Genomic DNA, 14,135 nt, shown 5'->3' with positions numbered 1-14,135 from the left:
CATAATCACCTGTTTCAGAACAGTGGAGATATGGCCAAGGTAAAACCACCTAAGTCAACTTATGTTATTGTGCTCAATTTGTTGAATCTTTCTTGCTACTTGAAAAATCACTTAAGTCAACTTAAGTACTTTTTGTTTCCCTCTTGCTACAGTTCTATGTGACTTAAGTGGTTTCTCACTGTTTGCTTAAGAGCCATATTATTCTTTGCAATGTTATTATTTAGGCAAAAATTACTGAAATATTCTTAAGAATATGATTTTATATCCGTTGTTTACACAGTGTTTAAATGTATAATCATAAAAACTTTCCTAGTCCAACAGTTGGCAATACTTGATAACCTTCCCGCCAATTTTATTTCCTTACAGTGGTTTTGTGTTTGTGAGAAGCAGCATACAAAATGTGTTCAAGGGGCTATAAACTGGTGGAACTAGCTTTAGATAAGCTGAAAGAAGATGTTAGGAGGTAGGTACAGGTTTTTAGTTCCCCTAGAGGTAGTTTAATAGTATTTGTTCTAATGTAATAACCTAACCGTAAACTATGGAGTACGTATACAATCAAAAAAAATGTCTTGAAAACTTCTTTTATCAGTGTAGTTACTACTGGATTTAAATAGTAATATAGTTTTATACCGGGTACAGTACTTTACTGTGTTACACAGTTGGAGGTGGCCGTCGAACATTGCAATGTGCAGCTGAAATATTGGTCGTTTTTAACTTGAAATGTGTAGTTGTAATTTATATACGTTACTAGGCAATGTGTTTTAATGAAGTGCTTTCTATACAGGTGTTCCAGAGCCTAGAAAGTCACAATCTGACGAAGAACATACGCACCTCAACCACATGCTAGGAAGTGGGGATGTTATACGTACCTGTCCTACAACTTTTACCCTCCAGCAGAAAAATTTCTTCTTTACAGGAATCTACTGTGTATGTCCAGGTAATCTACCAAATGAGATGTTAAGTAATTGAAACTATACTTGATAATAGACTGCAATTTGCATCTTAATATGAGTATGAACAAGTTACCAGTATTATTATTTTTGTAGATGATGTATTGGAGCCGGAAAATATCACATCTGATGCTAATATCGAAACTGAAGAGAATGCTGACCAACATCAATGTTACAATATTCCTTCAATGGTAAGTAGACGTTAAGGACGTTCAATACTTCTGTTCATGGTGGAGATCACCTGAGGATGTTGATTGTAATTAACATTTCAAATGTTCATGAAATGTATTGTGGTTTTACAGGAAAACACATTAAGTAAAAAAAAATCTTATTTCTCTGAAATGGAAGTTTGTGAGTTTTCATTCCCAGTGTCTGCTCTCAGAATAAGAATATTGCTCTTTAAAACTGTGCAATGAGTTCCTTAGAGTATCTAGCATAGAGCTGTGTAGCTGGAATTGTATTAATTGCTTTACCTGAATTAATGTATCTTCTCTCTAGAGGCTTAGAAAGAAAATTATAATTTGAAAATTCCATAACATAAAATGACCTCGTACAACTTACAGAATAATACCAGTGAATATAGTGGGTAATATCACGTTGGGTAGTGGGAAAATGTCATCTAAATGTGTGTTGTTTGTAAACTCACAAGTTAGTTCTGTATGTTTTTAGAGTTGGTGAACTACTACCAGTAAATGTACTACTAATGCTTCAGGTGACGGATACATAAATGCATTTGGTGATGTAATTTCATTCTGTTTCAGATAATAGAAATCCAATTCAGTCGTCTGATCAATGTACCCTGTGCAGTCCACATCAGTCCAGTTCATTGGGAACATCTGCCTCTATGAAACATACACTAGTGTCACCAAACAAGGAACTATTACCCAACAAAATTTGTTGTGTGAAAAATGCACATTAGGAAATGATACTCCTGATGAAGATTCACCCCACAATGCAGCTTTAAATTTCAGGAATAGCCCACAGAAGAGTTGTTCCAAAAGAAAAATTAGATAGGAAAAGAGAAACTTTGGAAGAACGTACACAATGGTCAAGGGAAAAATAATCAAGGCAAGATGTATGAAGGAATTTCCTTACTCCAGAAGTAAATGCAAAACAAAAATTGATGAAGAAAGTCGTCTGAAAATCTCTGAAGAATAGTGGCAGTTGGGAACTTATGACAGACGGCGTGCTTATGTTTCTTCCCTGATGACAGTAGTCGAATAAGCCACTTCTAGGCCTTGAACAAACTCGCCTGATAAGCAGAAGTACAGGGCAGTCACAAAGAGATACTGTATTGAAGCCAATGGTAAAAAAATTTAATTGTGTAGGCAGTGTTTTCTGAACACACTTGATGAAAGTGATAACTTCATTAAGACAGTTGGCTTGAAAAAACATTCCTCCAGGTGTGGAATTCCTTCTTTAGACTACCGAGGGAAACAGACGCCAGCAAATAAGTGGTCTGAAGAGAAACTCGAAGAAGTCAGGAAGCATTTGAGGTCATTTCCTGCATACGAAAGCCACTACAAACGACAGGAAAATGATAATCTCTATCTGCCATCTCATCTCACCATAGCAAAAATATACAAACTCTATCAAGACATAACACAGAACACAGTTTCTAAGAACCACTATGCCAACGAGTTCCTCAAAATGAAACTGAATTTCAAGAAACCCCATATAGATACATGTCACAGGTGCGATACGTTGCAAATGGTGATACAAGTGTCTGATGTTCCCGAGAAATCACGTGCAACAAAGCAAGAATGGGATCAGCACCACCTTGAATAACAAAAAGCATATGATGAAAAGAAAAAGGATAAGTTAAAAGCAACAGAAAACAACAATATGAAATGTTTTTCGTTTAATCTACAACATTGTCTTGACAACACCCGCTGTGACTTCATCAATAGCATTTTATAAGCGACTGTTATGGACTTTTAATCTTACAGTTCACGATAATGTTACTGGAGAAAGTACACATTACATGTGGCACGAAGCTGTTGCAGGTTGAGGTGCCAATCAGGTTACCTCTTGTTTATATAAGCATCTTAATGGACTGCCTTCACGTGTATCACATGTTATCTTTTATTCTGATACTTGTGGAAGTCAGAATAAAAATTCACACGTAACAGCTATGTTTACAAAAGTACTGCAAGAAGTACCAAGCATTCTCACTATTGACCACAAATTCATGGTTCCTGAACACAGCCACGTGGAGGTAGATTCAGACCATTCTATAATTGAGAAGAATAATAAGAAAACAGAGCAACAAGTGTACCGTCCACATGACTGGTACCAGCTGGTTCGGTCAAGCAGTATAAGATTCACTGTTGTAGAGATAAAACAAGAGGATTTTCTAGAATTTTCAGCACTTTTGAAAGGCCCACTTGTGTTGCAAAACAAAGATGAAAATGGAAATGCATTCAAATGGCAAAAGGTTTAAGTGGTTCTGTTACAAACCTAATTTTGGAGAAGTGAAATTCAAGACGTCACTTGAAGAGGAAGACCAGTTTGAAGCACTATCTTTGAAAAGGCGTAAAACCGGTACGAGCGAGATTTCCTTGAAGCAAATCACAGATAAACTTGTCCCAATTAATGCAGATAAGAAGAAAGGTCTCATTTCTCTGCTCCCTCTCATACCCACTGTGTTTCATCAGTTTTACCACAATCTACCTACTTCTAGCAAACAACAAGATACAGACCCTGACTTGGTAGAATCTTGTGATTAGATTGACATTGGCCTACTAGCAGCAATTAATAAGTGTCACTTCAGAGTGATGTTTGTGTACACTTTTTAACATTATAACAGAGCATTAAACTTGAAATATAATGAGAGAATAATAACTTAAGTCAATGATAATTCCTGTACAAAATCACTTAAGTCACTCATTTATTTGTAAAATTAGCATTCGTTTTAGATCATGTGTTTAAATAAATTTACTGTACCTGAAGACAATGAATATGTTATCTGTGTACCTTTCCCTTGTACATTTCTTGTAAGAATTAGAAAAATGTGTCTCCTGAAAAGTTACACTTTTTGACTTACGTGTCTTTTCCTGCCACCCAGAGAATTATGCTTCCAACAGTGAGCAAAGAAATGTGGAAGTCATGGCCGTAGTATCCATGGCCTACCCCACTAATAGGTCTGAAGGATTGTCGTGCTGTAATTCACCGCCCTTTTCGATGGTTTCGTGAATGTGTCCCGCTGTTCCATGGTGGTGTTATGCATGTATTTCTGCAGTACAGGTCTTCGTGTATTTGATAACATGAAGCCGTCTTCCCTGTTGATGTTATTTGGGTGCAGCTCTATCTCTATGGCTTCTCTTACCAGTCAAGCATAGAAGTCTTTTACAGGTGCGATGACCTTTGCCTGGTCAAAGAGGAAGGTAAGAGAAGCCAGGCACAAGTGAGTGGAAGCAATGCCAGGATTCAGCTAAGGATCCCATGGTCACCAACCCAGGCTCCCAATTTAACAGGCCTCTTACAATAGGCAGGAGATACTGCCCTCACCCACAGGGGGTATTTTCCTGCACAGTGTGATTATTTAAATGAATGTTTTTAAACACTGTACATTGAGCTTAAATTGACATGTTTCCGTGCATTGTGCTGATTTGAATGAATGTCGGGCTCCATGGTTAAATGGTTAGCATGCTGGCCTTTGGTCCAATGGGTCCCGGGCTCAATTCCCAGCCGGGTCGCGGATTTTAACCTTCATTGGTTAATTCTGATTGTTCGGGATCTGGGTGTGTGTGCCCTCTTGAGCATTAAAATTCATGGTAGGTAGGGCTCCATTCTCACGGATGCGCAGGTCGCCTATCAGGCTTCAAATCTAAAGACCTGCATCAGGCCTCTCTGGAGGCCAAATGCCATTGATTGATTGATTGATTGATTGATTGATTGATTGATTGATTGATTTCAATGAATTGTGTTCGGTACTACATACATATAGCCTACATAGACATTTTTCTGTGCAGTATCCCGATTTCAGTGAATATGATTCAATTAATCAATCAATCAACCAATCCAATCAATCAATCCTGATCTGCATTTAGGACAGTCACCCAGGTGGCAGATTCCCTACCTGTTGTTTTCCTAACCTTTTCTTAAATGATTGCAAAGAAATTGGAAATTTATTGAACATCTCTCTTGGTAAGTTTTTCCAATCCCTAACTCCCCTTCCTATAAACGAATATTTGCCCCAATTTGTCCTCTTGAATTCTAACTTTATATTCTGATCTTTCCTACTTTTAAAGTCACCACTCAAACTTAATCGTCCACTGATGTCATTTCACACCATCTCCCCACTGACAGCTCAGAACATACTACTGAAAATTAAGAAACAATGTTAGGTTTATGGTCCACCCAATCAATACATAAACCTAACATTGTTTCTTAATTTTAACTGTATCAATATGGATCTTTATAATGAAGTTCGTAAATTGTACATACTACTTAGTCAAGCAGCTCGCCCCTTTCTTCCAAGTCTTCCCAGCCCAAACTTTGCAACATTTTCGTAACGCTACACTTTTGTCAGAAATCACCCAGAACAAATCGAGCTGCTTTTCTTTGGATTTTTTTCAGTTCTTGAATCAAGTAATCCTGGTGAGGGTCCCATACACTGGAACTATACTCTAGTTGGGTTCTTACCAGAAACTTATATGCCCTCTCCTTTACATCCTTACTACAACCCCTAAATACACTCATAACCGTGTGCAGAGATCTGTACCCTTTATTAACAATCATATTTATGTGATTATTCCAATGAAGATCTTTCATTATATTACCACATAGGTACTTACAATGATCTCCAAAAGGAACTTTCACCCCATCAATGCAGTAATTAAAACTGAGAGGACTATTCCTATTTGTGAAACTCACAACCAGACTTTTTTCCCCTTTTATCATACCATTGCCTACTGTCCATCTCACAACATTATCAAGGTCATTTTGCAGTTGCTCACAATCTTGTAACTTATTTATTACTCTGTAGAGAATAACATCATCTGCAAACAGCCTTATCTCTGATTCCACTTCTTTTCACCTATCATTGATATATATATAATAAAACATAAAGGCCCAATAATACTGCCTTGAGGAATTCCCAGTTAGTACAGGATCTGTTAAAGCTTTGTCCACTCGGAGTTCTATTTTCTAGAAATATCTGGAAATACTCTATTGACACAAAGAATGTAGCATTACTTGTATCAATTTACTTAATCTTCTGCCCTCATGTAAACTATGTGCACTAATTAAAAGAAGGTATAAACAATATATTCTGTACAAACAAGTGTTCCAAACATGATTTTTATCAAATTTGATTACCGTACCCACTAGAAAACAACCTGTCAAAGACACTCTCCTTTCCACCATTACACAGGAGAAGATAGAAATGTTCACCGCAAGATGTCACGGTCCTGTCCACGTCGCTTCATGACAGTCAGGGCTTCCTAGATTTCCAACCTATAAGAACATAAGTTCTACACACAATGTGAGGTTGCAGATGAGGATGAAGTGGATACATTTTAGGAAGCAATTAGTGTATTGTAGTCAGGGTGAAGAGCAAGGTTATAAAATAGTATTAATGGGGGATTTTTGTGCAAGAATTGGGAATAGTACTGAATGATATGAGGAGTTGATGGGTAAATATGGGGAAAATACCGGAGCTAATAGGAATGGAAAACATTTAATGGACTTCTATGCTAGTGTGGGACTAGTAGTTATGGACACATTCTTCAAGCATAAGGTTAGCGATCGCTACACCTTGGTGTCAGATCTATAATACGTTATATCACAACCAGCTTTGAATTCATATCATTTTCATTAAAATTCAAGAAATTTGTTAGGAATGTGCAGATATTTGGGGTGTTTTAATGATATGGAGCACTATCTGATCTACAGTGAAATAAATATCACTAGTCCTGGGATAGAAAAGTGAAATCTGTCTACAGATGCATAAGGATAGAGAATCCACTGTACAAGGAAATTGGACAGAAGTACATGGATATGATTAAGGAAAAGTTCCAAATAGTAGACAGTCAGCAGTTTCAAGATGTACAAAGAGAATTGGTTGCATCCAGGGATGCTGTAGCAGAAATGGCTAGGGAATGTCTAGGAATAACTCTGTGTGAAGATGGGGAAAATGCAAACATCTTGGCAGTTCAAGTTCACATTGTAATGGACTGAACATCACAATGGTCATTTGCACCATGGACAAGGTACCCAATTTCATTGCTAATGTGTATAATATACTGTGAATTCTGTTCCATATCCAGTAGTGTAGCCTGATATGGTGACTTTACTGTCAGACCAAACAGGTTTCACCATCTGAGTGCATGTTTGAAGTTGCTAAGCAGTGTGATTCAGAATACTGCCTGCAGCAAGTGTTCATGAAGTGCACCTACTGTGATTAGAAACTGCTATTTCCTACATTTTATACATCATGGACATATGCATCCTCATAATGTTTTACAGAGCCCCTGCAACCATTTTTTGAACTTGGCAAGTGAATATGAACATATTCATGAAGTAAAATTTAATTCACAATGGCACATAATGTGTACATATTTGTAATATACCCATCAGTCCCATCCTCATTAGCTGCAACTCAGTTACAGTTTGAATTACGATTGCAAACACGGTTGTAGAAAACTTGAGGGGTTCATGATGGAAAGAAAGTCCGAAAGCGGTGACCCAGGTATGTATATCAATCACCAAGACTTGAGATTGCACCATACTTCTCCGGAAGTCAATGTAACATCATCTTGCACAGAATTATTACTTCCCCTTTGATGATGAAGTCATTCTAAGCCAGTGCTATTCCCTATGCATGTCTTTTCACATTCTTACAAAGTCACACTACAGGGAGTATCAGAACTGTTGTGACAAAAAATCATGGATGCTGTTTGTGTTATGTTAAGAACGATGGTGCAATTAGATTGACAGAGAACATTTTTCTTTTTGAGAAAATGATGTTACCTTGTTATTTCTAGGCATGCGATTCAAACTGACAAACTCTCCGTATTTGCTGTACCAGAGGACAAGCCACTGCTATGCTTCAGGGAAGAGAAGGGGAGGGAGGGGAAGTGGAGTGTATGATGGAGATGTTCTGTGTGTGTGCACAAGTTTCCTTGTTCAACTCGCACAGGAGTGCCCTTGTATCTTACAGGCAATATCCACAGCCATAACTACACACACAATATAAGAATGTACTTGTCAGTCAAGGAATGCACCAGATCGTTTCTCCTCTCATTTGTTGATCACAGTAACGTTCGTTGTTATTTAACATACTCGAAGATGCAATGCTGCCACCTCACGATAGTGTATTCCTCTACTCACAACATTGTAAATGGCATGAAATACTGAACGAAGGAAACAATACATCCAATGGTTTGATTACAGAGACATTCAATATCCCCCTTCTACTTCGATGCACAGTTCACAACGGTTTACTAGTGACCTTTAGACTCAGTTCAGGATGTGTGGTGTGTTACAGATGATCTTTAAAACTGCCTGAATTCTTGATACAAGTTCATCTTCTCTTTCTATGGGATTTGCATAGTAGACAATTTATGCAGAACAAACTATACACTGCCTACTGGGGCTGAGAAGCAACCATGTGAAATGTACTAGAAACTTGTGCATTCGCACCGAGCATTACCTCTGTCTCCCCCTTCCCTTCCCTTCCCCTCCCTTCCCTTCCCTTCCCTTCCCTTCCCTTCCCTTCCCTTCCCTTCCCTTCCCTTCCCTTCCCTTCCCTTCCCTTCCCTTCCCTTCCCTTCCCTTCCCTTCCCTTCCCTTCCCTTCCCTTCCCACATCTGATGGACAGCAACAGGCAGTGCCTGGCTCTCTGGTGTAGCAAATATGGCAAGTTCTTCAATTTGAATTGCGTGCCCGGAAGTAAAAACGTAGCCTCATTTTTCTGAAAAGGAAAAATTTTCCCTGCTAATCTGATTGTACCATTGTTCTTAACATATCACAAAGAGCATCTCGGATTTTTTTGTCAGGATAGTTGTAATACGCCCTGTATATTTTCACTGCATGCTTTTTGTCTTTGTCTGAAAATAATTTTATGCCACATATTAGAAAAAAATATTCACTCTTATCGTACTTTCACATCTAGTTTTATTTTGTTTTCCTTGAGTTGCAGGTCTTCGTCCACTCTGAGGAAGGGAGGAAGGAGTCAAGATGGAGGGTTCCAAGAAACTGATCAACTCACCTGACACCTGCGTGGACCAGATGCTAGCCGGAGTAGTTGGTGCTCATCCAAGTCTCCTGCTGCACACCAAAAAGAGAGTTGTACAACAAAGAAATGTATGTATAATATATTTCAGCTGAAAAATCAATCAATCAATCAATCAATCAATCAACGTCTCCCTTAACTTTCCTGACAGCTGCAGAGCCTGCTTCTTCGACCTTCCTTTTCCTGATGATGCAGATGTTGATTCCCATAGGGAACCTAAAATATTTGTCCTGAATGAGTAAATTTATAATACCAATATAATGGTCCGTTATTGGACATTATAAATTTTCCAGCTAACTCATTCTTGGTTGCCTGCGTTTCGCCCTCGTGTGCTAAGTTAGGCTCGTCAGTTGGGACTTAGCACACCACCCAAGACGCAAGGCTTGTGCATACCGTGGAGGCCACTGCATAGGCTATTTGAAGCCACCAGGCATCTATTTTTGGAAATGAGACATAGCTCTCATAGTGCATTGGCACTGCTGGTGGCTTCAAATAGCCTATGCAGTGGCCTCCACGGTATGCACAAGCCTTGCGTCTTGGGTGGTGTGCTAAGTCCCAACTGACGAGCCTAACTTAGCACACGAGGGCGAAACGCAGGCAACCAAGAATGAGTTAGCTGGAAAATTTATAATGTCCAATAATGGACCATTATATTGGTATTACTTCCTTTCCCTCTCATGACCCTGTTCCACCTCCCTTTTCCTATCCTCTACTGTACGTTTACCTTTCCTTCTGTTCCTTTTCTTTTTGCCTCACTCTTTCCAATACTTTCCTCTTTCCCATCTTCCCTCTGCTGTTTTACCTGCAGTGACTCATACCAGTTCCTCACCAATGCTTCTCCTGAACTCACTCCCTAATGCCTTGCCTTCCCTCTTGCCAACTTACCATATCCTGTACATTGATTGAAGGAGACCTACCTTCATTCCTGTCCTCGGTTAAAAGCCTAATTACTGAACTCGATAGCTGCAGTCGCTTAAGTGCGTCCAGTGTCCAGTATTCAGGAGATGGTGGGTTCAAACCACACTGTCAGCAGCCCTGAAGATGGTTTACTGTGGCTTCCCATTTTCACATCAGGCAAATGCTGGGGCTGTGCCTTAATTAAGGCCATGGCCGCTTCCTTTCCACTCCTAACCCTTTCCTATCCCATCGTCGCCATAAGACCTATCTGTGTTGGTGGGACATAAAGCCAGTTATAAAAAAAATAGCCTAATTACATTGCCTGACAAAAAAACTGAAGCACCCAGAAGAAATGGTCGGACATCAATGTGACTTCCTACATGTCTACACCATTGACGGGTATGTCAATGATTAGAGTTGCAATTCTCTGTGACAGGCAGAACCGCCACCAGAGTGCATTAGTATTGTTCGTTTTTAGCATTGTTACCAGGCCTAGTAGAGTATATAAGGGGTGTGAACAGTGTCAGATGTTTAGTGATCACTGTGAAGGACACGAGATGCCTGTAGTCATGTGAGACAGCGTTATCAACACCTGACAGAGTTTGAAATGGGCATCATTTTGGGGCTCCATTTGGCTGGCTGGTCCAATTATGCAATATAGATATGTGGGGCATACAAATGTGACAGTGGCCCGGTGTTGGACTGCTCTGGAACGTCAGGGCAAACATGCTTGTCATTACAGTTCCGGTCAACCACGTCTGACCACCATGAGGGAGGATCGCCGTATTGTGCACCAAGCACATCATAACCACTTCATATCTGTGCCTGCCGTCCGAGAACAAGTAATGGACTCCCTGCAACATTCTGTGTCATTCCACTCCATTGGTCGGAGAATAGCAACAGTCAGACTAGTCTGCCATTAACACCACAACACAAATGGCTGTATTTGGAGTGGTGCCATGACCAGGAAGCATGGATTGCTGATGAAAGGCATCACATTGTGTTCAGCAATGAATTGCTGTTCTGCACTACCCCGGACGACCCTCGTCTGCGAGGATGGCGGCGACCTGGGGAGGCACAACAGTGTTTCTCCTGGCGTCATGGTGTGGGGAGCCATCGGGAATGACTTCAGGTCACGGCTGGTAGTGATTGAGCAATATACAATATTACATAGTAGGAAGGATCCACCTTTCAATACTCCGTTGTTAAGTTGAACCAAATAGAAGTTACAACCTGTTCATTTGGGACTGGTTTCAACACATTTGAAGTGTCATCATCAGCCAATTAGCAAAGCAGTGCAAAAATTAAGACATAAGTGATTGAGGAAGCTCTGACGGCACAAGGGTACATCACGGACGTTCTGTGTCCTCATATACTACCTCTCATTCGACAGTATCGTGGCGCTATTTTTCAACAGGGCAATGTTTGTCTACACACGGCACGTGTCTCTATGAACTGTCTGTATGATGTTGAGGTACTCCCAAAGCCAAAAAGATCCCCCGATCTGTCTCCGATAGACATGTGTGGAACCAGCTTGGATGTAAACTCTGCCCCAGTGCCATTGATCTGTATGACAAGGACTAGTTACAATAATTGTGGGCCTGCTTGCCTCAGAAGCAGATACAATGGCTTTATGACACCCTTCATTGATCTGTTGCCTTCCTGTCTTCTCTCAAAGATTTCTCATCACTAGTTTTCGTAAAAGCAGATTTCCTGGCAGTTGCAAGATGTAAAAGAAATATAAGATTCCTTTCTTCTTCATTGTGCTGGGTCAATCTCTCGATAGCCAGTTTCATTAGGAAGGCTTCTCCCGACTCCTTCGACCCAGTATTTTTTATTTATGCCAGTTCTGATGATTCTTCTTTCAGATTTGAGGGCCTGATCAGGTCTTCTTTCTTTTTTAATTTGAAATAGGGTTTCGCCAGCCTAAGTGGTTTCTGGAAGAGTTACAATTTTATACTGTTGAATCTTAGTATCTATTGACAGACATTTCTTATTATACATTGACCAGGTTAGAAATTGGACTTTTTCATTTTGTTAGTTCTATTCATTCATATTTCTTTCTCGTTTAAGTCATGTGTGGTAATTTCTTGAGGATATTTAAATTGTAGAACTATGTTAAGTGTCTGATCATTTATGAAGACTTTATTAATGCTCAGGGTTTCATGGGCATGATCTCAGTTTTCTCAAAGGATATTTGTAACCCTATTTTTTATGGCTAGTTTTTGGAGACCGGTGATCAGGGCATAAACTTCTTCCAAGTCAACGGCTAAAAGAGCTAAATCATCCACAAAATCCAGGCAGTTTATTCTTATTGAGAGTTTTACTCCAATTTTGATTGTAGGTATGGTTTCTTTTTGCTGAAGTTTCATGATTTAACTGAGAGCCATATTGAAAAGCAGTGGAGATAATCCATCACCTTGTCTGAGGCCAGTTTTTATTGTAAAAGATTTTGACACTTCTCCCCTGAATTTTATCTTGGAATTGATATCTGTAGTTAGTTAGATGATTTTTATTAATTTGGGATGAAGACCATATTATCTGAGGATTTTTCAAAATGTGGCTCTATGGATACTATCATAAGCTTTTTTGAAATGTATGAATGAGATAAAGAGCTGTTTATTTCTAACTTGTAACATTCCATTATTAGTTTAAGGCTGAGACTTTGGTCTGGGCAGCTTCTGTATGTATACTGTATACTACACAAAGATTTTATGACAGTAAAGCAAGCAAGATACTATCTGATAAAATAATTTCTTCTTCTTCTTCTACTTATTGTTATTATTCTTGTTTTGTTATGCCCATTCATAGAGCACGTTGGAACTGGTTCAATGGCTTGATGATTTTCATCTTCCTTTTGTTCCAAAATCAAACTGTGTTGCCTCTTCCATTCTTCTGACCATATTGCACCAGTCCTGCTGCTAGTTTTCACCACAAATGTGTGTTTATTTACTGAAGCCCTGAAGACTTTGTGATTTTTCATGATGTTTTCTCCGATGTTCAATTCATTCGAGTCCCCTCTTGTTTCCTCCAGCCAATTTATTCTTCTGTTTTGGGAATGTATTACATTCAATAAACGTTTTGTGAGTCTATTATTATCCATCGTAAAATGTGTTCAGAAAATTTCAAACATCTCCGTACGGTATTGATGAAGCTATCTGTGTAACTATAGAGGTCTGCAGCATGCCTTTAGATCAAAATTCAATTCTTTTTAATGGGGCCAAACATTTTCCTTAGAATTTTATATTTTTGTTTTTCAATATCTGCAATTTTGAAATGACCTTCTAAAGTTAAGATTTCTGATGCACATAGAGCTTCCAGTAGAAAAACTGTTTTATAATGTTTCAACTTGACATTACTCATGTATTGTAGTGATCTTAAATGCCCTCTGAAGTTTTGAGGTACTTTCTGTATTGGACAAACTGTCTAATCCTGAAGGAAGAATTATTTCTCCAAAGTATTTAAAAAAAAAGATACTTATGAAATTGTCCCACATGCCATTTCAGTTTTATCTTTGTTGCACTTTTGCTGAAAATTCTACATACACTCGTACTTGGTTTTCTCAAATGATAGCTGAAAGCCTCCCTGTGATGCTATTCTGTGTTATTATTTTTATTAATGTTGTTGTTGTTATACTGACATACTGAATGTACAAGGAAACATGTCTAAAACAGTGACTCAATAACTTCTCTTGAACTATGCCTGAGATTTGAACTACAAATATACGAATCAGTTGATTTACTTGACCAAATGCCAACAGCTGAATATGTGAAGTAAATAGTGGTAATTACCACCAATAACTTATCAACGAAATACCTAATATTTTCTTGAAATCTTTTTATTTGAATTATGTTTACTTTGCTACCAGTATTGTACTTTGCTTATTTAAAGACATGTTTCCTTCATGATAGGTGCAATGGATCTTAAAGTACTGTATAAACTATTGTTTCTAGTACCTATACAAATATAAATGTAGAAAGTGTGGAAGGTACAATTCCATATAATAACCTTTTTTATTTTATTTTTGTTTTTTATTTTTGTTTTTATAA

The 14,135-nt window shown here is 38.6% G+C and overlaps 1 protein-coding gene across 3 annotated transcripts in view; it reads left to right on the top strand.

Annotated features, from left to right (window-relative positions):
* Positions 1-14,135, top strand: part of LOC136865996 (PTS-dependent dihydroxyacetone kinase 1, dihydroxyacetone-binding subunit DhaK) — a 380,683-nt gene that overhangs the window by 62,182 nt on the left and 304,366 nt on the right. The window contains exons 1-3 of one of the 3 annotated variants that reach the window (XM_067142602.2): positions 367-463; positions 785-937; positions 9,097-9,260. In XM_067142602.2, coding sequence (XP_066998703.2) covers positions 9,135-9,260 — 126 coding nt within the window. In that variant the 5' untranslated portion in view covers positions 367-463; positions 785-937; positions 9,097-9,134. Of the gene's footprint in view, positions 1-366; positions 464-784; positions 938-9,090; positions 9,261-14,135 lie in introns of those variants that run through there. The other 2 variants (XM_067142600.2, XM_067142599.2) reach the window with 2 other exon arrangements.

Source organism: Anabrus simplex, chromosome 3 (genome assembly GCF_040414725.1).
Source record: "Anabrus simplex isolate iqAnaSimp1 chromosome 3, ASM4041472v1, whole genome shotgun sequence".
Taxonomy (NCBI): domain Eukaryota; kingdom Metazoa; phylum Arthropoda; class Insecta; order Orthoptera; family Tettigoniidae; genus Anabrus; species Anabrus simplex.
Note: the sequence above shows the minus strand (reverse complement) of the source record. Positions and strands in the feature narration are given on the sequence as shown.